At 45.4% G+C, this 26,427-nt stretch overlaps 2 protein-coding genes across 8 annotated transcripts in view; one reads left to right on the forward strand and one right to left on the reverse strand.

The window, feature by feature from the left end:
- CLUAP1 (clusterin associated protein 1) overlaps positions 1-12,031 on the reverse strand; it is a 30,584-nt gene extending 18,553 nt beyond the window's left edge. The window contains exons 1-5 of one of the 7 annotated variants that reach the window (XM_043454798.1): positions 11,835-12,031; positions 9,114-9,225; positions 7,991-8,075; positions 4,777-4,956; positions 1,739-1,834 (exon numbers count right to left, since the gene is read on the reverse strand). In XM_043454798.1, the coding sequence (XP_043310733.1) occupies positions 1,739-1,834; positions 4,777-4,956; positions 7,991-8,075; positions 9,114-9,214 (462 nt within the window). In that variant the 5' untranslated portion in view covers positions 9,215-9,225; positions 11,835-12,031. The other 6 variants (XM_043454796.1, XM_043454800.1, XM_043454794.1 and 3 more) reach the window with 6 other exon arrangements.
- Positions 11,923-26,427, forward strand: C32H16orf90 (chromosome 32 C16orf90 homolog). Its single transcript, XM_043455212.1, has 3 exons — positions 11,923-12,106; positions 25,151-25,504; positions 25,900-26,427. The coding sequence occupies exons 1-3, from the start codon at positions 11,923-11,925 to the stop codon at positions 26,055-26,057; spliced, it is 696 nt and encodes a 231-aa protein (XP_043311147.1). The 3' UTR covers positions 26,058-26,427.

Consider the following 26,427-nt stretch of genomic DNA (forward strand, 5'->3'; position numbering starts at 1 on the left):
CTGTCACTGACAACTGTACCAGTGAGAAGAGTCTACTCGGCCCTGCCCCAGCACTGACCCTTAACCGTCAAGGGAGGCATCTGTGCCTGTCATGGCAGTACTGGACGGTTCTGAAAGCTGGAGTTTTAACGTGCATGCAGTTATGGGGTTTCAGAAGCACCTCCTCAACCCTGTCTTGTACTTCTTTTAATCCACGGTGCACCTTGTCTTCCCGCTGGGGAGCACTACTGAGCCCAGGGACACGACCTCCTCAAGGACACAGAACTCACAGCCTTCCTGGTCTGAGACTGGAGTCGGCCCTCGGTCACCGTCTGTTCAGTGTACTGGATGGGAGCTTCTGCAGATCACAACTACACAGCATCTGACAAGTCCTACATCCAGGGCCTCACGGTTCCCACAACAACAACTCAGCCTCTGACTGCTTCGTCAATTCACTACAGGTTGGCGTGGAAAGAGCCCCTCGAATCCTAGTGAAGCCTCACAATGAAGCCAGGAAACACTGCTGGCGAACAGCAAGTGACCAGCTCTCATCTCTGGGTCTGCGAGGAACATGATCAGACACACATTCACCGCATGATCAAGAGAAAACACGGGAAGCCTGGAACTGCCTCGCTGCTTATCTAAACCAGCTGTCAGACATCACTGGCAGGTGTGTTCTGCCACCCACACGGCACCAGGTGGCAAGGTATCCAGGGCCGGGAGGGTGAGCTGGCATCCAGTCCCCACATCCAGTCTGCTTCTAGGGCAGAACAGGACAATAGCATCACACTGCGACAGCAATGCCAGGACATGGGCGAGGCAGTGAGAGCAGCCACAGACGACACGCCTGATGGGAATGCAGTCAACTGAACGCATTTAATCAGAAATATCAGATGTGAGCCGACAGGCTTCAGATGCCATAATCCCCACAGGTAAGAACCAACACTCCCATTTCTTCTTCAACCAGTAGCTAGGTCCCAAACTCTGCTGCACACTGGGTCACCTGCACAGCTTTAAAAATCTGGCTCTCACCTGCAGACATTTCAGTCCACTGGTCCAGGGGATGACCTGGATGTCGGGTGACTTAAAAGCTCTACAGGAGCTTCAAGGGCATTTTAGGAACCCACTCTTCAACAGCTCCTTAAACACAGAGGACAGAGCATCCACCTCGACTGACAGGGGCTAAAATAAGGACTGCAAATAAATTTCAACTGTAACATCAACTTCAACTGACTGCCTAGATTAGTGACTGGTTCCCAAACTGATGAGCGTTAGAATCACCCAGGAGACTTAAAACTCCTGATGCCCAAGTCACATTGCATACCAGTGACATCAGCATGGAAGCCAGGTATCAGCAGTTTGTAAAGATCCCCAGGTGATTCCACTGGGCAACAAGATTCAGGAGCCACAGGCTGGGAGGGGCATTTTGTTGGGAAGCATGCCAAGGCTGAGGGCACCGGGGAAAGCATCGTGATCAATAAAGTCTGCCACAGGAACAAGAGGGAGAGCTGAGGCAACACAGCACACGTGTGCCATTCCTAAACCAGATGCCAAAGGCATCAGAAACAGACCCGAGCCCACCAGAAGGAGGAATTGCAGCTTATGGATTGTACTTTCCCACACAGTATCTCATTTTATCAGGTACTGTTTAATAAAACCAAGAGAACAGGAAAAAACTTAATTGGAAAAGAAACCCTAGAAATCTGCTCAGCTGAGGAAGTAATTAGGGAGGTAATGGAGGTATCTGAACACCGCTCACCCTCAGCTCCACCTCCTTGCCCAGCAAGTCATATAGAGATGCTCCTTTGGAAGTGATTTCAGAAGCAAGCTGCCTCGCTGCTTTTAAATCTGCAATCTAGAAGGAAGATATCAAAAACAGAAACTTCACTAACAGGTTTTCAGCATGCAGAAAGAACCAATCTGTTCCTATCAGTTCCCTCCTCCAGTCAGAATACTCACCTAACTATAGAATGTGTTTTCTCCAGGAAACATATTCACACCCCGTAGAAGAGACCTCCCAAGACATCAGTTTAGGAAACACTGATCTAAGTACAAATTAGATCAATTCCAGGACGCTGGGTCTCTCTGAAAACCCCAACATTAAGTCAAATGTATTCTGCAAGCAGGAGGTGTGTGGGGGCGTGAGGCTGGCACGCCTCCTGCAATGAGGGGCTCTGGCAGCGGTGTGGTGAGAGAGGAGGGGCAGCCTGAGGACACAGCCCCATGCAGCCCCCGAGGCCGTGTTTACCCTCCCGCCCCGCGTTCAGGGTGCACGCCACGGGCTGCCAAGAGGTTCAGAGGAGCTCACCGGCACAAAGGGCTCACAGCAGACCCGCTCCCACAGGGCTCTGCCGTGAGGACGGTGAGGACCACTGAGCACTCAGCCTGGGGTAAGCTTCTCTCTTGGGGTCTGCTTGCCACAGCCTCCTCCGTGAATGCGCTACATTTCCAAAGAGCCAAGTATTTCCCAGTTCTGCTCACCCTCCCTCTCCCCCAGCCAACAAACTCCCACCTGCAACAACGCTCCTTCTACACTCATAGCGGGCGACTTGTCCGTTTCCTGAGTCCTCAGGACTCTGCTGGGAAGCAGCAAGCTTCCAGCTTCCCCTGTGGGAGTCTTCTCACCCCCCCACTTCTCAGCACTGGAATCAGCAGAGTTCAGCCCCCCAACCTCTCCCCCTTCACAATCCCTGCAAGCTCCTGGCGCGGATGCTGAGGCTCCACGTCTCCACTCAGACACCTCAGAGATTCTGCAAAAGCAACTTCCCAAACCAAACTCATCTTTCCTGCCAGACCTGCTCCTTCCGAACTCTCCTCCATCTCAGTGATGGCAACCCCGTCCTGGCGGGAACTCATACCCACACTCTAGAGCTGTGACATCTAACACGTGCCCACAAATCACGTGCCAGTCTCAATGTTAAACCATTTAAAATTACGAAAAACTTAAACTCACCTCCTGGGTTGTGCTGGTGACACGTGGCACAGACCACACCCACCAGCACAGGAAGGGCGACTCGACAGAGCCGCTTCAGACCTTCCTTATGGTGCCCACTTTCGCTCAATCTTCTGCCTCCTGGAGCAAGCTGCCCCCAACACCAGGGCTCCGCAGCCTCTGAACAGAGTTTCAGTCAAGGACCCAGGCCCTCTGGCCAATCCTGTTCTTATTAATAAGAAGATCTGCATCCCTAGGTCTCTTTATCCAAGGCCTTGGGCCCAGGTCCTCTTCAGTGCCTCTGGCGAGGCCTCCGGATTTGAGGAGGCGGGGCGAACACCTGAGGACACTCTCCCCCCAATTCAGTCCCCACCACGTTCCCATTCTGAGCCTCCCACACCTTGGTGTGGCCGGGCGGCGGGGCGGTCTTTAAAACTGCCAGAGCAGTTCTATGAAACAGAGAGCCGACACTCCCTCTGGCTCTAGCCCCTCGCTTACACCACAGCGGCTAGCGATTAAAGACACAGCTTTCACGTTTGGCTTGTTGCTTTAACCAAGTCCTCCGACACCTCGCAGCTCCCACTCTCCCCAAGCTCAGCTGAGCGCTCACTGGCCACTCAGAGTCACAGGCACCATCACCTCGGGCTTTTTCATAGGTCTCTCTGCTCCCACCTTTGCCTCCCCACTCAGTCTGACTCAGGAGAAGGCAATGACAGCCCACTCCAGTACTCTTGCCTGGAAAATCCCATGGACGGAGGAGCCTGGTAGGCTGCAGTCCTTGGGGACGTGAAGAGTCAGACATGACTGAGCGACTTCACTTCCACTTTTCACTTTCATGCACTGGAGAAGGAAATGGCAACCCTCTCCAGTGTTCTTGCCTGGAGAATCCCAGGGACGGGGGAGCCTGGTGGGCTGCTGTCTATGGGGTCGCACAGAGTCGGACACGACTGAAGTGACTTAGCAGCAGCAGCAGTAGTCTCACTCAATCCAGCAACCACAGTGATCCTTTTAATATGAGGCTTCAAATGATGGACTTCTCTGCTCAAAACTCGAGCACTTTCCACCTCAAAGTCTTGGCAGTGGCCTTCCAGGGACCCTAAGGCCTGTGGCCGCCTCCCCTCCCAGCTCTCATCACACGGCCCCCCTCGCATTTCCTCACACACACAGCACACCCTCCACTGAACAGCTTCTCTCCACCAGATCTTCGCTGAGACATCACACAGTCCCTGAGGCTGTCCTATCCCCCAGTTTAAGACCCTCCCCCACCACCTCCCTCTTCACCATCCGTCACCATCAGCCCATCTGACGAGCCGCTCTTTCTGCTGTGCAGTTCAGTCTGGCTCCCCCAACGGAGCCGCAGGAATAGAGGAGCCTGTGCTTGTTCACGCCTGTGAACTGTGCCACAGTGCCTGGCAGACAGCAGGCTTTCAATAAATAGCTGGATTTACTGTCCCTTCTGTTTTGATCCAAATGCTGATAAGCACAAACCTGAGTCTTTCTGATGCTTCAGTGGTTAAGAATCTGCCTTGCAACGCAAGCAATGCGGGTTTGATCCCACACGCTGTGGAACAACCAACCCCGCACACTCTGACTACCAAGCCCACGGGCTCTGGAGCCCACGTGCCACAGCCAGAGAGTCCGCGCACCGCTGCAAAAGGCCCCGCTTGCCACACCCGAGACCCAACAGGGCCAAACAAATTCCATTAAAAAAAAATTAAAACACAATGCTGATGAATGAGCACAAAACTGACAAATGGCCCCCAGTCAAGGAGTAAGGGAAGAAGCGGGCTGTGTTGCTCTAGTCCATCTCAGAGTCTGAGAAATGAACGCTCCATCTCTCTCTACAAGCCCTGTCCTGTCCTCACCTTTGAGCCAAGGTCAAACTTGAACTTGCTGACGTCTTCCTCTCCTAGTTTAGAGCCCTCCATGCCTTTGGTCTTCATAGCGTTGTAAAGGACAGAGGTGATCTTCAGTAGTTCTTTCACTGCATACCCGTCTGCCTGATAAAGCTTCTTGGTATTGAGTTTTACATGTGCCTTGGTGGCCTATTTTCAGATAAAAAAAAAGTTTAAGATCCTTTCCATGTAAAATTAAACCAAATCCCATGTAGGTCATTTGAAAATGTCTCTGCCAACAATTGGTGTATAACTAAAGCATATTAAGAGTCAAACTTTCAAGTCACTCTTATATTGTGAGTGGGTACGTAGACTGGTACAATCCTGATGGAAAGCGATTTGGTAAATGACAACAAGATGATAAATGTGCATATCTTTTGACCCAGAAATCCCAATCCTAACAACTTATGATAGGGATACACGTTGTCACAAACAAAACAACGTGTATAGGTTATCTGTTACAGCACTGTTTCTAAGAACAAAAGTTACCAACAACCTAAATGCCAACCTGTATAAATTATACAACTTATGGTATAAACATGCAAGTAACACTACTCAGATGTAAGAGAAAATGAAGAAATTCTATCTGTATTTGAAAAGTTCTCCAAAATGTACTGTTACATAAAGACAGAGATATACAGTATGCCACCACTGGTGCAAAAGGAAGGAAAAAGTATATCTAGCCTATTTGCTTAAATATGCCTACAGAAACTGAGAGATATTAAAATTAGTGATTACTGGGAACTGAACTGGGCTGATGGCAGGCAGAATAGAAACTCATTTTATTCTATTATCGTTTCATGATTTTTTTTTTTTTGAGTGAACAATATATTTATAAGAAGATAAAAGAAATACAGTACTTGTTCAAGAAGGAAGGACTTCATTGAACAATTACTTGCAACAAGAACCTGAGTGAGTGAAAGTTGCTCAGTTGTGTCGGACTCTTTGCAACCCCATGGACTGTAGCCTGTCAGGTTCCTCCGTCCATGGAATTCTCCAGGCAAGAATACTGGAGTGGGTTGCCATTTCCTTCTCCATCGTTTCATGATTTAAAAAAAATTTTTTTGAGCCATAATATACATTGACTATTCAAAATAATAAAATTCTTTTTAAAATCTGTATGCTATTTTTACACACTGAGGAAACCAGATCTGAAAGAGACACGTGCACCCCAATGTTCATTGCAGCACTGTTTATAATAGCCAGGACATGGAAGCAACCTAGATGCCCATCAGCAGATGAATGGATAAGGAAGCTGTGGTAACATGGAATATTACTCAGCCGTTAAAAAGAATTCATTTGAACCAGTCCTAATGAGATGGATGAAACTGGAGCCCCTTATACAGAGTGAAGTAAGCCAGAAAGATAAAGAACATTACAGCATACTAACGCATATATATGGAATTTAGAAAGATGGTAACGATAACCCTATATGCAAAACAGAAAAAGAGACACAGAAATACAGAACAGACTATTGAACTCTGTGGGAGAATGTGAGGGTGGGATATTTCAAAAGAACAGCATGTATACTATCTATGGTGAAACAGATCCCCAGCCCAGGTGGGATGCATGAGACAAGTGCTCGGGCCTGGTGCACTGGGAAGACACAGAAGAATCGGGTGGAGAGGGAGGTGGGAGGGGGAATCGGGATGGGGAATACGTGTAAATCTATGGCTGATTCATATCAATGTATGACAAAACCCACTGAAATGTTGTGAAGTAATTAGCCTCCAACTAATAAAAAATTTAAAAAAAAATAAAATAAAATCTGTATGCTATTTTAATTAGAAAAATATTATCTGGCAGCAGTTCTTCACCTGTCTGTCCTCTCTCCGAGAGTGTATCCTTGCTTAAATAAACTATCACTTTACTTTCTTAACCTCTCAAAAAGAAAAATATCTGTATAAAATTTTGGTCCAGTTTCTTCTCCTTTAGATCTGCCATTCAAACTTACATAATTTTATTAAGTAAAATCAGAAGCATATAGTATCTGACATGAACAATAAATACTTCACATCACTAAATTAATAGAGCTTAACTGAAATAGGTGTGTTATTACTTCTCAGAAACAGTAACTCATCTTTCCTACATGTTATTCCCTTTACTTTTATTTATCTGAGTAACTATGTAACATGCGTCTCTTTTCCCATACCCAGTAATATGATGTTACATAAGTGTAATTTATAACATCAATAACTAGATTTGTCATTAGTCTTCAAGTTCAATTCCTCTTATTATATGGTATTCCCGTAATAACTTCATATATTTCAGTCAACCTTATGCTTTCCAACAAAGATTGTAAAAACTTAAGACGTTAATTTAAAAACATTATTAAAATTCCAGACTAAATAAAATAACAGTGGGCCCACTTGGAGTGATATTGTGAACGAGAGGCCCCGGACAGCTACTGCTTCAATCTCAAAACAGCTTCCTTTAAGCAAAGCAACAACCTGCTAAGCTTCTCTTACAGGAAAGCTACTCTGGAAATATTATTTATAGGTGTCATTGACAGTATGGAAGTCATTTATGTCAGTCGGCCAAACAGCTGTCTTTACCATATCTGTGAACTCACAGCCTGCTGCTCTCAGGATTTACCATGTCTGTAAAAGCGTGTTCAGCCGCCTCTGCCACCGCTCACTGGCAGAAGCTGTCCATCCACAGGGTCCACACCTAGATCTAGCGGTCCTGAAACGCGTCCTGTCGACTAACACAGCCTGACTGTAGGGACGAATGGCCGCTGGGGCTTCCGCAGTGCTGATCACCTTTCTGGTCAAGGGTGACATGGCTAATCCTTTTATCTCACTGCCCCTCTGAGACAACTATCCTGTATACTGCCACCACTGGTGTCTCACGGGACTCTAAAATTCTTAACAAATCATGAGCTAAAAACAAAAAACTCAGAAAACTTTGTTGGTAAAATGACTCCACAGATAGTGCTTGCCATCACCAGATGAGAAGTTAAGAAGCAGCCTTTCTGTGGAGAGTAAAAATAATTGTATACAGAGTAGAGAACTATCCAATTATGTGATAACCTTTGTGCAGAAGATATTGCTTAAAATTCAAAAAATGGCTCTACAGAAATCTGGTAATGCAGAGCGTTAAGAAAGCTGAACGCAGCTCTAATTAGGCTCCATCTCCTTCTGGTGTATTTAACTTTACAACTCCATCAAAAAACTGAACTAACCATGAACTGGGCAATTGCCTTAATGAAGAAAACTCGGTCTTGTTCAGTCTCAACATCAGAAGGGATGTCATTCTGAGGTTCGTACCTATTGCAAAGACAGAGACAGAGAGAAAGACACAAGTTAATTAAGCTGAAAGGTCACAAAACAGAAAGTAGACCACTGGGAGGACAGTGGATCTGTAACAGGAAGCTGAGTCCCCAGCTACGGTAGTAAGAATAAGAAAGACCTCAAAAGCAACACAAAATATCAAACATCCAAGAGAACAAATCCTCACCAAAAATAGGTTTCAGTTCAGTCGCTCAGTCACGTCCGACTCTGCAACCCCATGGACTGCAGCACTCAGGCCTCCCTGTCTATCACCAACTCTCGGAACTTACTCAAACTCATGTCCATTGAGTCAGTGATGCCATTCAACCATCTCATCCTCTGTCATCCCCTTCTCCTCCCGCCTTCAATCTTTCCCAGCATCAGGGCCTTTTCAAATGTCAAAAACCAAATCTGGGGCTCAGCTTACAAAACTAATTCTATATCAGACAGCAAAGTTTAATTAAAATATCCAGAACTATTACTCTGGCTGACAGCCCTTGACTCAGCAGAGGGTCCAGAGTTCCTTTCTTCGAGTTACTGATGACATGCTGGGGTCAACAGCCTGCAGTCCTTGGCCTTCTCCTGTACAGCTCGCAAGCTAAGGAGAGTTTTTACATTTTTAAAGGGCAATAAACAATAAAACACAAAGAAGCCTGACAGAGATGTTATGCAGCCTGCAATGCCTAAAATCTTGATCATCTCCTTAGTAAAAAGTTTGCCAATCCTAAGCCAGATACTCAGCAGAATGTTGAGGAGGTCCTGTCAATCCCTGATGAAGGCGAGGGGATGATGAGGAGTGTGGACCAGCACCCCTGTCAGCTTACTGCTGAGAAACAGTCTTTCACCACCTCTTGGTACACTCCCTTTCCCCACAGCATTCCTTAACACGCATCTGACTTTTAACAGGTTACAGCCTAGTCTGTCAAATTTTATTGAAATTTTCCTTTTGATTCTCAGAAGTATCCTGTTTCTAGGTGGCTAATGAGTAACATCTCGAATCTATTCTTAGACCACAGTAAAGTTCCCGGTTCTAACCTTTTCACAAGCCAGAGAAGCACTTCAGATACAAGCCCAAAATTTGGTGTGCGGAAGTTTTCCATGGAAATATGTCGAGGGTATCCCAAGGCTCTCATCATCTCTGTAAAATCTGTCCAAGGTAAAAACACACAGTATGGTCAGCTCCTCCTCAAACATCAGCTACTTATCAACACAGATACTTCATTTTTGTCTTCTTACTCCCAACCTACTGACACGTTTATAGACTATTTATCAACTCTCTGAGAGAAAAACAAAAAGGAGATAAAATAGTTAAGCTGCTTCCTAAAAAACATTTATTTGAGTTCAATGGGAGAACTGGAAACTACGTTGAAATAGGGTTTAGGGATTGGCTGTGAATTTAGTTTCTCTCTTGGGTATCTCAACTATCTCCTGGATATCTTTCTCTTCACCACTCAAAATGAAAAATATCTGGTCTAACAAAATGTCATAAACAAAAACATTTTTAAATGTTAACCTTTTTTTTTTTTGTAGAGGTGATGCTGGTAGGGTAAAACTGATGTCTCCGTGTTACTAAGAGGAATGTTCAAGAGAATGCTTGAACTATAGAGCAATACTTAGCTGTACTATGAAACAGACTAAGAAACAGTAATACTAACACTTGTTCTTAATACTGCAATCACTAAGTTTTAAGCAAGACTTGCAAATAACATCCTTTTAGTTCCCATGATGTGCCAAGAGCGCTTCTGACTAAGTAATGTCTGTCTTCACTTTTCTTGAAGATGGATATTGAAAATGTCCCAATGACATTCACAAATAAGCTACCTGGTCATTGGAGATTAGGCTGAATTTCACCAGACAAGAGAAGAGAAGGTATAAGCAGTGGAAAGAGCAGCAGAGGGCCTCTGCCATTGTTCAGGGGGATATTTAAATAGAGCAATGGAAAATAAAGCAGCAGCCTTCCCACCAGATAGTGAGGCCTAAACACTTCCTCTCACTAAGTAGTAGCCAAATTCTGTTAATTCTGCAGTATCATCGTCAAAAGGAGACAAGTAAGATTCTTATCATGAACTGCCTAAAGTACGGCATTCATTTAAGGTCAAAAACGTTCAGAAATCCTTTTGTACACTTTTCCCAAAACAACTCCATTCAGTGTCCCTTAGCAGAAGGCTGGCCTCCCTCAACTGTGAGGGAGGAGAAAGGTGTCTCCACAACATAATGTCTCCAAGAATGTCCAAGTCCCAGAGGGCAGAGATTCACACAACAGTGCTAGTAGGCATCAATAAACTGTGGTGCCTCTTCCTATATATTTACATTATAGAAAGAGCCCTTCACAACTGAAAGCAGTAATCTTTAAAGGGGAAATTTCAGGCACTGGCAACTATTAGAAAATTGGCCTTAAAAAGGCCCTTCAAATCACACCAAATTGGCGACACCTGCTACACCTGCGCAAGTGGAGCCAGACCCCTGAACTGCTTCAGATTCAGAAAATGACAGCACATAAAAGGCAAGAGATGGATTCACACAGTCCCACATTTTGATCCAGATTTCCACCCAGTTCTAGCTCTATGATCTAAAGCAGCTATTTCACCTCCCTGCTTCAAAGTATTCCATCCAGGAATGACTCACCTCACTGTAACTTAGTGAAGACTAAAATAAGATATTAAATGTAAAATGTTTGCTTTCTAACAGATGTTCCCCAGAGCAGTGTTAACTAGTTCTTTAATCCCCATTTTTCCACTTCCCCACGCTCCTTGCAAAGGCACTTGGGTTCCCTTCTCCTCACCAGCCCCTTTCAGAAAGGCTGCAGGCTTTGAAGGTTAGACGACACGATTTCACACTCCAGCGCCAGCTCTTACCACCTATGTCCCGACCGAGTGACCTGACCTCTCTGTGTCCATTTCCTCACCTAAACATCAAAGAACTGCTGTTCAGAAGAGTAAATGAAATGATGAACACACATAGGACAGTAATTAACTACCTGACCGATCACAAAAACTCGAACTCGAAAAATATTAGCCTCAATCATTATTCACCAGCCCCCTCTTCGATTCTCTTGTTCGATTCTCTTGTTCGCTTCTCTAAGCTAACCCAGCTCAAAAACGGTCGCTTTGGAAAACGGTGTTTTTGCAATACAGTAGCGAACAGACCCAAGTCAATTAAAATTAGATAAAATTAAAACTTCGGTTCCTCAGCCGCACTAGCCGCATACACATCATAGCAGAAAGCGCTTTGACCACACACTGGGGCGCTCAGCCTGACGGGGGTCGGCTCGGGTCAGGGGCGCCCCTGAGTTGCAGAGACCCCGGAGGGGGATTTCGGCGCGAGAGCCTCGGCGGGGCTCGGACAGGGAGCCGGCGGGCCGTAGCCCCGAGTCTCGGGAGGACCGCAGGTCACAGAGGGCAGGGATGCCTTACTGCGGAGATCACGGAAAGACATGGCGCTCAAGTGCCCAGGATCCCGAAGTCTCCACCGCTAGCCCTTCACCGCTCCGAGGTTTCTAGGGCAACGCACTGAGCCGCCGACGGCGCGCTGCCGGGACCAAAAAGACAGGAAGCAAAGCCGACCGGGCCGTGTGCGCATGCTCTGTATGTACCGGAGCGAGGGCGGCCGGCAGGCGGCGTAAAACGCGACGCTGGGGGAGCTGGTGTGGCGTGCAGGCTCCCTTCACACATGCAGACATTTGCACTGGCCGACACGTTCTAAGCACCTAAGTGCCTGTGCAAGGCGGTCTACATAGTACTTCTCATTTCCACCTACACTCCTCCAGAAAGGATGTACACGATGTCAGGAAGCCAGGTCTCCCTTTGGAGTCCTACGCCCGGCACTCCTCTCTGGCATGTGTAAAATGGCTGACCGCGCCCGCGTCCGAAGCGCCTGCAGCGCGAAGCAGCTGAGGCCACAGACTGCGAGGCGGTCAGGGCGACCAAGAAGCGGTGAGAGCCGCCCGAGCCGCAACCCGCGCGTGCGCACCGGGCTCGGACTTTACGACAGGCCGGAAACCGGCGCGCCGGGGGGTTGTCCTGGCAACTGTGAGCTCTGAAGTTTGGAGCTGGTTCCTGCGCGCGGTAGAGGGAAAGGGCGGGTCGGGTGTGCACCGCGCCCAGCCCGTGGCCAGATCAGCTGTGCTCTCGGTTGGGAGCATTCTCTACCTGCCTGCCAAGGCTGGGGAAAGGCAACCGGAAGGGCTGGGGAGGTGAAGTGAGCTGAGCCCAGAGCGTGGGCCAAGAAGAGGGACTACCAATGCTAAGATGCCCTCCACCCCTGTATTGGTTTTAGTGAAGTAACAGACACATGAATGCGCTGACCTTAAAGATTCTCAAAATAGACCTGCACATACGTGGTCATTAGGATAAATAAAGTCCTTTGGGATCTTGGAACAACTAGAAATGCAAATAAATGAACCAGCATCCTTACATGTAAAGGGTAAAACCTAAAAACTATGACTTTTCTAGAAGAAAACTTGGAAAGCTTTGTGACTGTGTTAAACAAGAGTCCTTGGATAAAATACGCTAGAAGTTATCATCCTTTAAAAAATGTTTTTTGATGAGTCGGACTTCATCAAAATTTAGAACTGCTCTTCAAGGCACTTTTTAAGAAAATGAAAAGGTAAACCCACAGTCTAAAAGAATATATTCACAAAACACAGATGATTTGAAAAAGACTTCTGAAATACATAACAAACTTTCAAAACTCACTGAAGAAAACTATCAGTTAGAAAGCAGATCAAAAAACTTAGTTCACAAAAGATATGGCAAATGTCAACAAACAATTAGTCCAGCTAAGAAACACATAAATTTGTTCGAGCCAAGCTGAGGATTATAATCAGGCAAGGAGTCTTTCAGAAATCTCTAAGGATGTTCCAAAGAGGAAAGGGGTGAAGCTAGTATGTATGTGATTTTAAATAAGGGGTAGGTGCAATCAAGGATACAACATTGTAGAGGTTTACTGCTATTAACAAGGAACAGATGTTACAGTTAATGGTTTTAGTTCTTTTCTAAGTAGGCAAGATATAAGAAACTGAATTCATACAATTTCCTCCTGAAAATACCTAACTAACTGAGGGCAGTTCTGCCAGTCTTCCGAGAGCACAAAATGCCTCATCCTGATTTGGCCCTGAAGTTCCTTCGCCGTGTGTTGTATGTAGGTCAGTGACTGTAGTGCCAAAATGACTCAGTTGTTGTAGAACTGGATGGTGGGCAACATACTTGGTTTTACAGTCTCCTCTCTTTCAGTCTTAATTTCAACCAAGGCTTGGAGACATTTCATGACCAGTTTCTCACACAGCAATAGGAATGTTCACACCCAGGTCAAGCAAAGATTTCACTAACCATCACCAATGTGCTATTATTGTACTGTTAACAGTAGCCAGATGCGATGATCTTAGTTTTCTGAATGTTGAGCTTTAAGCCAACTTTTTCACTGTCCTCTTCACTTTCATCAAGAGGCTTTTTAGTTCCTTTTCACTTTCTGCCATAAGGGTGGTGTCATCTGCATATCTGCGTTTATTGATATTTCTCCCGGCAATCTTGATTCCAGCTTGGAAATAAATGGGGAAACAGTGGAAAGAGTGTCAGACTTTATTTTGGGAGGCTCCAAAATCACTGCAGATGGTGAATGCAACCATGAAATTAAAAGATGCTTACTCCTTGGAAGAAAAGTTATGACCAACCTAGATAGCATATTATAAAGGAGAGACATTACTTTGCCAACAAAGGTCGGTCTAGTCAAGGCTATGGTTTTTCCAGTGGTCATGTATGGATGTGAGAGTTGAACTGTGAAGAAAGCTGAGCACCGAAGAATTGATTCTTTTGAACTATGGTGTTGGAGAAGACTCTTGAGAGTCCCTTGGACTGCACGGAGATCCAATCAGTCCATCCTAAAGGAGATCAGTCCTGGGTGTTCATTGGAAGGACTGATGCTGAAGCTGAAACTCCAATACTGTGGCCACTTCATGCGAAGAGTTGACTCATTGGAGAAGACCCTGATGCTGGGAAAGATTGAAGGCAGGAGGAGAAGGGGACGACAGAGGATGAGATGGCTGGATGGCATCACCGACTCAATGGACGTGAGTTTGAGTGAACTCCAGGAGTTGGTGATGGACAGGGAGGCCTGGCGTGCTGCAATTCATTGGGTTGCAAAGAGTTGGACACGACTGAGCAACTGAACTGAACTGAACTCAACAGTAGCCAAAAGCATCTGGACCACCTTGCCTATCTCTCTAGTCTGTTATGGTTCAGGAAATGACTTTCTCTTATTGCTTCTTCCCAAATCTAGAGGTACACTATTAAAGTCATCAACCTTGGGAAGTCCCTGGTGTTCCAGTGGCTGGGAATGGAGGAGAGAATTCCCTGGTGGCTCAGTGGTAAAGAATCCACCTGCCAATGCAGGAGACATTAAGACTTGGGTTTGATCCTTGGGTCAGGAAGATCCCCAGAGGAAGAAATAGCAACCCATTCAAGTATTCTTGCCTGGAGAACCCTATGGACAGAGGAGCTTGGCGGGCTACAGTCCATAGGATTGCAAAGAGTTGGACATGACTGAAGTGACTTAGCATGCACAAGTATTTAAGAACTTCCATTAGGTGTGGCCCAGTATCTCCCTAGGTTGTCTGACCCAGTCTGTCTGTACAAATCGCTGTCTTTAAAGGAACTGTTTATATTGGCCTTGCACATAAAGTTCACCAAACATACCTGCATCGTGACCCCTGACAAGATTGAGAAAGGAACATTATCTTCTAAGGAGTTACATGGCTGGTATTAGGAGGAGAAAAATGAATCTTTATAGTTGAGCAGTTTTTCTGCCGCTGCAGAGGTCTGGTTAATGCATAATGCAGACACATAATGCACACTTGAGTGGAGAAGAGGAAGCACAAACAGGGGGAAAAAACTTATGTTTAAATTTTCTTGCCTTAAAATAATAAGTCTTATTTTCTTACAAATAATAAGCAAAGGAAAGGATGCTTAAGATTATTAGTCATTAGAGAAATGCATATTAAACCACAAGATATCACTAGGCAGTTATTCAGTTCAGTTCTGTTCGGTCGCTCAGTTGTGTCCGACTCTTTGCAACCCCATGAACCGCAGCATGCCAGGCCTCCCAGTCCATCACCAACTCCCGGAGTCCACCCAAACCCATGTCCATTGAGTCGGTGATGCCATCCAACCAACTCATCCTCTGTCGTCCCCTTCTCCTCCTGCCCCCAATCTTTCCCAGCATCGGGGTCTTTTTCAAATGAATCAGCTCTTCACATCAGGTGGCCAGAGTATTGGAGTTTCAGCTTCAGCATCAGTCCTTCCAATGAACACCCAGGACTGATCTGCTTTAGGATGGACTGGTTGAATCTCCTTGCAGTCCAAGGGACTCTCAAGAGTCTTCTCCAACACCACAGTTCAAAAGCATCAATTTTTCATTGCTCAGCTTTCTTCACAGTCCAACTCTCACATCCATACATGACCACTGGAAAACCATAGCCTTGACTAGACGGACCTTTGTTGGCAAAGTAATGTCTCTGCTTTTTAATATGCTATCTAGGTTGGTCATAACTTTCCTTCCAAGGAGTGTCTTTTGATTTCATGGCTGCAGTCACCATCTGCAGTAATTTTGGAGCCCCCCAAAAATAAAGTCTGACACTGTTTCCACTGTCTCCCCTTCTATTTCCCATGAGGTGAGGGGACCAGATGCCATGATCCTAGTTTTCTGAATGTTGAGCTTTAAGCCAACTTTTTCACTCTCCTCTTTCACTTTCATCAAGAGGCTCTTTAGTTCTTCTTCACTTTCTGCCATAAGGGTGGTGTCATCTGCATATCTGAGGTTACTGATATTTCTCCTGGCAATCTTGATTCCAGCTTGTGCTTCCTCCAGCCCAGTGTTTCTCATGATGTACTCTGCATATAAGTTAAATAAGCAGGGTGACAATATACAGCCTTGACGTACTCCTTTTCTTATTTGGAACCAGGCTGTTGTTCCATGTCCAGTTCTAACTGTGGCTTCCTGACCTGCATATAGGTTTCTCAAGAGGCAGATCAGGTATTCCCATCTCTTTCAGAATTTTTCACAGTTTATTGTGATCCACACAGTCAAAGGCTTTGGCATAGTCAGTAAAGCAGAAATAGATGTTTTTCTGGAACTCCCTTGCTTTTTCAATGATCCAGCAGATGTTGGCAATTTGATCTCTGGTTCCTCTGCCTTTTCTAAATATTAGAATAGCTAAAACAACAAGCCACCACAAAAACCCTGACAGTGCTAAGGGCTTGAAAGGATGGAGAGCACCTTGGACTTTCATACCTTATTGGTGAGAATATGAAAGTGTACATCCACTTTGGAAAACAGCCGGTACTTCTTACTAAAGTTAAACATACACTTAACATACAGTTCAGCAGTCCCTTTCCCAGGTATTCACCAAAGAGAAATGAAAACTACTTATGTTCACACAGAAACCTATACACAAATATTAAGAGTAGCTTTATTTTTAATTGCCCCAAACTGGAAAGCACTTGGGTGCCCCTCAACTTAGAAATGGATAAACACATGTGGTACAATGGATTACCATTCAGCAATTTAAAAAAGCAAACTGCTGAAATACACAAGAACAACAATGGCTCTCCAATGCCTTATGCTAAGTGGAAGAAGAGACTCAAAATGCTTCATACTATTTGATTCCATTTATGTGACATTCTGAATAAGATGAAAATAGAAAACAAATTAGTGGTAACCAGGAGGAGCTGGATACATAATAATGTAATGATGTGTGTGGGGAGGGAGTAATGAAACTGTTCTGTATCTTGTAGTGGTTAATTACATGACAGTAGCTGTTTGTCCAGCTCAGAGATTAAAGCGTTTGCCTGCAATGCAGGAGACCTGGGTTCGATCCCTGGGTTGGGAAGATCCCCTGGAGAAGGTAATGGCAACCCACTCCAGTATTCTTGCCTGGAGAATCCCATGGACGGAGGAGCCTGGTGGGCTACGGTCCACGAGGTCACAAAGATTCGGACATGACTGAGTGATTTCACTTTCACTTTCAGCTGTTTGTCAAAACTCATAGATCTGGGGCTTCCCTGGTGGCTCAGTGTAAAGAATCTGCCTGCCAATATGAGAGACATGAGACATGAGGGTTTGATCCCTCATCTGGAAAGATCCCATGTGGTTTTTAATTATAGGCATCCTCAAGTGTGTGAAGTAGTGGCTTAAGTTTGCATTTCTCCAATGATTTAGGACATTGAACATCTTCTCACGTGCTTGTTGACCATTTGTGTATCTTGTTTGGGGAAATATCTATGCAAGTTCTTCACCCATTTTTTTTTTTTTCAACTCGCAAAAAAGGGAAGTTTATTGCTGACTCGTCAGGGCTCACTGCTGCAACCAACGCAGTGGTGCAGGGTCAGAAAGCGCTGAGCCCGAGCTGTTACCCAATTTATAAGGTGTGCATAAGCAGTTGGTAGCTGGCTTAAGCAGATTGGTTACATGTTTGCAAAGTAATCTTATTGGCTCAAACCTTCACGGGCTTTTTTCAAACTTGGGTGTTCGCAGGCTTTTCAGCTTTCCCCTGATAGGTTCCCTTTTCCTTACTGGGCGCATATTGATTGGCTGGCTCCAGGTGGCCTGATAATCATGTTACCCTGGAAAACCAGGCCTACTCCTAATCTAGGCTGCCTGTCATGGTGCAGCCTCACATTCCCCCCTGTCTTGTTGTTTCTGTGGAAGGCCCAATCATGGGTCTTCTATATCATCTGTGGGGGCAGTCGAATATTGAGATCTGAGTAACATTAGGTGGACGGACAGGCAGTGTGTTTTCCCTAACAACTCTCCCTTGAGAGACTTCATACTCAAGATGCTTTTTGGGAATTGGGGCGGAGGTCTCTTTCTTCTGTAACTTCTTCCTGCTGTGCCTGGGCGTAGGCCTGCCTAGCAGAGCAGAAGTCTCTCTATACCTGACCTAAGTTGGGGTGTTTTATATCTGAAACCAGCTTTTACTCTTGTAATAACAGCAACTTAGTTTGAAACTGTTGGTGCCTCTCAGAGATAAAATAGACAGGGGCCAAACAGGAGACCTAACAGGATGGTCATCACTGGTCCCCAGAAACAGGAGGCAACATTTGGGGTGATTGGCTGGTGGTCAAGCAACAGAGCTGTGTTCTAGGAATCTTGTGTTTAGTCTGAAGTTACCATCTTTTACCTGGGTGGGGGCTCCAGTTCTGTAGAAGAACTCAAAAGACATTGTTATGCATATTTCTTTGAGTAGGAACCAGGACCCATCTCAAGGCTGTACCACCATTTGATTGTTTCCCCTCTGTTTCTGTATTTTTTCTCTTCCCTGATTAGCAATTGTTTGAATCTACCCTTTGGAACTCAGGGAAGGTCAAGGAGGCTGAATAAAGCCTATGTTTTACAGTACAGCAGGTCTGTACTCCAGAGTTGCCACCCCACAGAGTCCTGCTCAGCTTTAATTTAGGGAACAGGGCAAATATGACTGTGATAATCTCCTGTCAAAATGGGGCATAGGACTGCCTCAGCCTGGAGAAGAGACACTGAATTGGAAGTATTCCTGAGTTCCAAGTCCTAGATTTGAGCCTTGTATGATTAAAATCTCAATCCCTTGGTCTGCCATTTTGTTGTAACATACCCAGTTAGTAGTAGCAAGAGGAGGGATAATTGGAGTTTTAATAGACAAAATAAATCTCTTTCTTTTAGAAGAATAGGCCTGAAACCCAGTCTGGACCTGGCACTTCAGGGAGACTTGTAGCCAGGTGGCCAGTTGCCTAGTTTTATAAGAAGTAAGGTAGAAGCTACTAGCTTCCAGCAGACATTGTTTTGAGAATGGTGGCATCTAAGCCTGACACGACTCAGAAAACTCAAGTGTTTAGCAATACAATGTCTAATCTGAAATTACACCCATAGTAACACCTGGTTATTTCTCAGGATGTCTGAACCATAGCTGAGTACTCTATTTTGACTTTTAATTGTAAAATTTTTCCTAATAGCCAAGGCAGATGGCACCATTAATGATGTCAGTGTTTCTCTAGGTATGAGAAGATGCAAGAATTGGGACTCATAAAATCTCCTGAAAAGATCTAACTATCTGAAGGCCTGTTCTGCCAGTTTTTCCCAGAGCACGGAGCGCCTCATTCCTGATCTTCACCCTGAACTCCTTTCAGGGCCGTTGAAAGTCAGCAGTTGCAGTGGCCATGATATAATCTCTGTAGATGTAGATGGCAAGTGTCAATCGTCAGTTGGCAGAGCCCCTTTTTGCTCATAAACTTGACCATGATTTTGAGGGGGGCATTTCATGACCATTTTATCCCACGGTGCTGAGAATGTCCATTCTCAGGTTTTGGCAAAGATTTTGTTGACAGGCCACTCAATGTGCTGTTACAGTCTGGACTAGGCCATAAAACAGTATCCAAAATTCTCTCTAGACCACCTGTCTTACTAGCCTCTTGGTCCAGGAAAACATTCCCTCTTGTTGCTTCTTCTCATATCTAGAGTTACACTGCCATCATCATCGATCTCATGGGGAACTATATATTATTTTATCAGAGGCCTCAGTCACACATTTGGCACTGTAAGAAATAGCAATTTTGTAAAACAGGTGAAATACAAAGAACATAGCCAGCAGTACTAGTAAAGTCACAAGTAAGACTTAAGAGCTTCCATTAGATGTAGCCCAGTATATCCCAGGTCGTCTGACTTAGTCTACTCTGTACGAATCTTTATCTTTCAGGGAAATTATACATTGGCACCACCATCTATAAGGCACATAGCCCAGTTTTCTAGTGTTACTAGACTGATTATCCTTAGCATTATATAATTGTTTTCAACACAGAGGAGACTTTAAACCTAAATTACCATAGCCTGGTGTTATCTATATAAATCCATCTTATAATTGTGGGAGATTTCTTTTTCCTTTGTTGAAACTTTTTTGTTGCTCTGATTGAGCTTGAGGAATAGAAAAAGGCTCAAATTTATGGCCAGAGTCAGAGTAGGCCTTATTAATTGGCCCAGTGAGGGGATCTCATCTGGTAGTATCACAGTGACCTGAATATGACTATAATTTTTTTTTAAGTAAATTTCCTCAGGGCCAACCAGTTAAGAGTCTTGTAGTGGAGAAATTTACCAAGGTAACCCAGAACTAGATACAGGTAATTGGCCACAAACCCAACAATTGGATTGATTTCTAAAACTGGCGTAGAATCAGACCTATGATAGAAAAGCATTTGATTTATATGCAAAGGTCTAAGAAGTCAAGAAAACATTATAAATGATCATACGAAGCAGATCCAGCATCTTGGGCAAGCTGTCTACCTCTGATGTTGCTGTCTTCTCATCCTGGTGTAGTGTAGTTTCTCCTGTTTGAGCATCATTTTAAGGTGAGATCAGGTCAGCTGTCTTCTCTATAGACCAATCCAGTGTAGGGGCCTTTGGAAGTGGGAATTAATCTAAGAGTTAATTTCTCTTCAGTTTCATTGTGCATGAGCTAGTTAAGAGTACCTGATAAAAAGTCCTTCCATCCAGGTTGGAGACAGTCTCTTAAATTATGTCTTTTTCCAGTCCTGGTTGCAGGTCATGAGGCATCTGATCTTCATCCAAAGATAGATTACTGAGATAAGCTTCAGAAACAAACTTTCACATTAATATCACATAACAGCAAAGAACTATCTGAGAAATGAGTCTTACTACATGCAGACCTCCATTAACAAACTGGGATTTAACATTTTTTTGAAATATCTTTTTCTCCCTAAAGTTACCCTCATTTTTATCAAGTACAACCAAATTAAGGCTAGTCTGCTTGCAAAATAGGTCTGTTTTCACTAATTTTGGTCTGATGATTTATATAACCATAATTGATCATAGACTTTTTATTTTGCTGAAACACTTATTGGATCTCAGACTGAACTTTTAATATAAAACAGGGCTGGGAAACTCACACCAAGGCTTATCACAGATTTTGCCTAACAAATCTAGGTGAACTCTTTTCTTTTTAAGGTCTCAAAAATTCCTTGAGATTTTTGTACCTGTTAGTGAGATAACCTTCTTAGCTCATTTGATAAACTTACTGGAAACCTAAGAGTTTCAAATTTCTGGAGGAGTCAGATAGAGAGAAAATATAATTGTTTTGTTTATAATGTGTAATTTTACCAAATTATTTTTATAACTAGTTTGAGAGGAAGGTTTTTCCTATTCCCGGAAAACACATGATTTAAACCTGTAATTTCTCAGATAGAAACCATAAAAGTTATAAGCATATTCGCTGGTTCATTCAGTCCTTTAACTTTTGCTTCACCCATTTTTAAATTCAGCTGTTTGTCTTTTTGTTGTTGAGTTGTAAGAGCCCTTTTTGTGTTCTAGATACTATGCTCTAATCAGATACATGATTTGCAATTATATTCTCTCATCCTGTAGGCTGTCTTTTCACTTCTTGAGAGTTTGTGCTTTTTTGCAGCACAACATTTTTCAAATTTTATAAAGACCAATTTATTCTTTTTCTTTTTTTGCTTATGCTTTTGTTGTCATATCTAGGAATCCATTACCAAATCCATGGGGATGAAAACTTCTTCAAAGAGTTTTAATTTTTGTATGTGGTGTGAGGTAGGGGTCCAATTTCATTCTTCACTTTATTTTTTAAAATATTTTTATTAATTTTTTTAATTGAAGGATAATTGCTTTTTAGAATTTTGTTTTCTGTCAAACCTCAACATGAATCAGCCATTCAGTTCAGTTCACTCGCTCAGTCATGTCCGACTCTTTATGACCCCATGGACTGCAGCACACCAGGCCTCCCCGTCCATCACCAACTCCTGGAGTTTGCTCAAACTCATGTCCATCGAGTCGGTGATGCCATCCAACCATCTCATCCTCTGTCGTCTCCTTCTCCTCCTGCCTTCAATCTTTCCCAGCATCAGGGTCTTTTCAAATGAGTCAGTTCTTCGCATCACGTGGCCAAAGGATTGGAATTTCAGCTTCAACATCAGTCTTTCCAATGAATATTCAGGACTGATTTCCTTTAGGATTGACTGGTTGGATCTCCTTGCAGTCCAAGGGACTGTCAAGAGTCTTCTCCAGCACCACAGTTCAAAAGCATCAATTCTTCAGTGCTCAGCTTTCTTTATAGTCCAACTCACATCCATACATGACCACTGGAAAAACCATAGCTTTGACAAGATGGACCTTTGTTGGCAAAGTAATGTCTCTGCTTTTTAATAAGCTGTCTAGGTTAGTCATAACTTTTTTTCCAAGGAGCAAGTGTCTTTTAATTTCATGGCCACACTCACCATCTTCAGTGATTTTGGAGCCCCCCAAAATAAAGTCTGCCACTGTTTCCAGTTTCCCTATCTATTTACCATGAAGTGATGCCATGATCTTAGTTTTCTGAATGTTGAAATTTAAGCCAACTTTTTCACTTTCCTCTTTCACTTTCATCAAGAGCCTCTTTAGTTCTTCTTTGCTTTCTGCCATAAAGGTGGTGTCCTCTGCGTATCTGAGGTTATTGATATTTCTCCTGGCAATCTTGATTCCAGCTTGTGCTTCATCCAGTCCAGCATTTCTCATGATGTACTCTGCATATAAGTTAAATAAGCAGGGTGACAATATACAGCCTTGATGTACTCCTTTCCCAATTTGGAAGCAGTCTGTTGTTCCATGTCCAATTCTTACTATTGTTTCTTGACCTGCATAGATTTCTCAGGAGGCAGGTCACACAGTTTGTTGTGATCCACACAGTCAAAGGCTTTGGTGTAGTCAATAAAGCAGAAGTCGATGTTTTTCTGGAACTCTCTTGCTTTTTCAATGATCCAATGGATGTTAGCAATTTGATCTGGTTCCTCTGCAGCCATAGGTATACACATATCCCCTCCCTTTTGAACCTCCCTCCCATCTCCCGCCCCATCCCACCCCTCTAGGTTGATACAGAGCCCCTGTTTGAGTTTCCTGAGCCATACAGCAAATTCCCATTGGCTATCTATTTTACATATGGTAATTAAGTTTCCTCTTACTCTCAACATACATCTCACCCTCTCCTCCCCTCTCCCCATGTCCACAAGTCTATTCTCTATGTCTCTTTCTCCACTGCTGCCCTGTAAATATATTCAGTACCATTTTTTAGATTCTGTATATATGCATTAGAATACAACATTTATCTTTCTCGTTTTGACTTACTTCACTCTGTATAATAGGTTCTAGGTTCATCCACTTCATTAGAAAGAACTGACTCAAATGCATTCCTTTTTATGGCTGAGTAATATACCATTGTGTATATGTACCACAACTTCTTTATCCACTCATCTGTTGATGGACATCTAGATTCCTCTTCATTCCTATCTTTTTATATCCAATTGTTCCAGCACTCTTTGTTGAAGTGACTATTATTTCCTCCATAGAATAATCTTGATAATCTTGTTGAAAATAAATTGTCCAGTGATGTATGAATTTATTCTGGGCTTCTATTCTATTCCACTGGTCTAGATCTCTAGCCTTGTGTCACTTCCACACTGTTTTGGTTCCTGTAGTGTTGAATTGTATGTAAGAAGTTTTTAAATAGAAAATCTTAGTCTTCAAACTTTTTAAGGTTGTTTTTGGCTTTTGGATTCCTTTGTAATTCCACATTAATTTTAGGATCAGTTTTTTTGTTTCTGCCATCGAGGCCGTTGAGATTTTACAAGAATTGCATTGAATCTGTAGATTACTTTGGAGAGGACTGCTGTCTTAATATTAAGCCTTCAATCCACAAACATTGTCTTTTTCCATTTAAGTTTTACTTTTTTTCAATGTTTTCTAGTTTTCAGTGCTGTCTTGCACTTCCATGATTGATTTTAGTCTTTTTGTTCTTTCCTAGTGTATAGAAATATAGTTCATTGTGTGTGTTGATCACGTGTCCTGAGACTGCTCAACTAACTTATTAGCTCTGATAGTTTTACCAGCTTAAATAGGTTTTTTCCCCCCTTTGAGTATGAATTAATTTCTTCTCTATATAGGACCATGTCATTTGTGAATAGAGAGAATTGAAAAGTTTAACTTTTAAACAAATTGTTTCCCAAACTGGTGGTATCGTTTTCATCTCCCCATCCCCAGCAGTATATGAGACTTTTGGTTTCTCCAAATCCTTCCTCACACTTGATACAATCCACAGGATACCCCATTGCCTACTTATGCAAAAATGGATGGAAAAGTTAAGGGACCTGCCCGGTCACCCAGAATCACCTTCTTGGCATGCTCAAAGCACTGATACAGGTCTCACCATGTCTGTGTCCCTAAACGTTCATCTTCTACCCACAGATGAGGAAACAGACACCCCAAGAGGTCACCCCAGGGAGTGACTCCCCAGACTGCAAGAGCCAAATCTGTTTTGCATGCCTGTCCCAAGCCGGAGGGACCAGGGACCTCCCCAAGGTTCTGCCCCATCCCCTTGCCCACCTACCACCCTGCCCCTGCTCTGTACATCATCCCCTGCCAAACCTGGAGGTCCAAGAGACGAGGGAGTCTTCCCTGTGACATCACAGAGCTGGTTGCCAAGGGAGCCCTGCAGACCCGCCCCCTAGGTGGCGGAGAGCAGAGCCCTGCTGCACAGGAGGCCCGGCTGCTCCTCCCCATCACGCTGGCCCTCCATGGAAGCCTTGGTCTGTGCGTTCTCTGAGCTGCGCATAAGAGAAGGTGCCGGGCTGCGGGGAGGAGAGGCAGGAGGAGAGATGCCCTCCTGTCCTGACCTGGGCCCACAGCCACCAGGGTGGTCCCAGGGACATGCATGCTTAGGAGAAGGGAATGGCCATGGGTCCAGGCCACGTGACCCTGGACACTGGATTGCTCTTTTCAGGGCAGGGGACAAAAGTGGGTGGCAGAAAGAGCCTGAAGTCCTGAAAAGATCTTGGTGCCGAGACTAGGTTTCTCAGCCCTCCCTGTGGGCTGGGAGGGAGGAGGACTGCTAAGTTGGATGAGAGGGGTGGGAGGCAGGGGGCAGAGTCCACATGACAGACAGGTAGCTGAAGCTCTGCAGGCCAGGGTGGGGGTCATCCCACGAGCATGCGACTGTTCTCCCCTCACGGCCACCGGGGCCTACCGGCCACACCCTTCTACTCTCCCCTCCACAGATGCAGTGAGCTGGGCCCAAGGACACACCAGTCACCCCGACACACCACCCAACATCTACGAGGGGGGGCTGGGGGCCCAGCAGCAGCAGTGCCCCAGTGCCCAGGGAAGCAAGCCCAAGAACTTCCGGCTGCGCCACCTCCGGGGCCTGGCTCTCTACCTGCCGGGCCACCTGCAGCCTGCCGGCCAGTGTAAGAGTCACTGGCTGGGTCGGCTCCTGGCCGGGGGCTGCCTGCCACAGCCCGAGGGCCTGGTCTGGCCCCTGGACTTAGCACAGGGGACTCTGGGCCGAGGTAACAGCCACCACTCAGCCCTTCTGGAAGCTCAACTGCCCAGGGACAGCCGGGGAAATACAGGTGAGCCTGTCCAGGTGACACAGAGCTAGGGACAGGAGGGGCAGACCCAGGGCAGGGATGGGCGAGGCACTCAGACAGACCCAGGTGGTCCCTCTCCACTCCCGAGCTGCCTGGGTACCTGTCCCAGCTCTCCACTCAATGAGGGACCTCGGGCTGCTTTCCCCTACTGGCCGTGCCTCAGTCTCACCATTTGTAAAGTGAGGGGTGTGAGTTAGAGAAGGGTCTTTCCTGCTTGAACCATGTCTCCCTCTTTCTCCTCCCCTGTGGGGTTTTCTTTAAGGAGAACTGCCCCCCTCCCCTCTGGCTTGGAAGGATGCCAGGTTCAGGGGTCACAGGGTGGGCTGGCAGCCTCCCCTGGGTCCCTCTGAACGACTCCTCTCTCCCCCTTTCCTCAGCTTCCAGCTCCAGCATGGACCCAGCCAAGGGTGCCCCCTCACAGTCTGGTCACCCTGAAGGCTTAGGGCTCAGGCCTAAGAGATCCTGGGGGGCCCCAGAAGAGACCACATGTCCCTTGTGCAAGAGAACCCGCTCTGGGGGCCTGGAGGGGCCGTAGGGATCCAAGTGCCAGAGCTGGTTCTCCCAGCTCAGGACAGGAGGGGAGAGGGTGGCCCCAGGAGCAGGAGATAGGTCCGGGGCGGGGGGGAAGGGCTCAGCCCCCAACGGTAGCACCCCCACACCGAGACACCTGGGCAGCTACCCAGCACCAGAGCCTGGGCCAGCCTTGGGAAAGCTTGAGGGTGGAGGGAGGAGGAAGAGGTCCCACGAGAGGGACAGAGAAAAAGAAAGAAGCCGGGGCATGCCCCTGCAGCCTGCTTCAACTCACATCAGCCACGGGTACCGGGGAGGCCGGATGGAGTGGAGAGCTGGGCTCCCGAGGGGCCGGGGAACCTACAGGTCTAATGTCAATAAAAGCCAAGGCCTGC

This window comes from Cervus canadensis, chromosome 32 (assembly GCF_019320065.1).
Source record: "Cervus canadensis isolate Bull #8, Minnesota chromosome 32, ASM1932006v1, whole genome shotgun sequence".
NCBI classification, from domain to species: Eukaryota; Metazoa; Chordata; class Mammalia; order Artiodactyla; family Cervidae; genus Cervus; species Cervus canadensis.

Bases quoted from the DNA above. Each gene is read 5' to 3' on its own strand.
- C32H16orf90 (XM_043455212.1), top strand. From the start codon at position 11,923: ATGGCTGACCGCGCCCGCGTCCGAAGCGCCTGCAGCGCGAAGCAGCTG. The intron at 12,107-25,150 runs GTGAGCTCTGAA...TCCCCTCCACAG, and splicing joins GGGGGGTTGTCCTGGCAACT to ATGCAGTGAGCTGGGCCCAA. The intron at 25,505-25,899 runs GTGAGCCTGTCC...CCCTTTCCTCAG, and splicing joins GGACAGCCGGGGAAATACAG to CTTCCAGCTCCAGCATGGAC.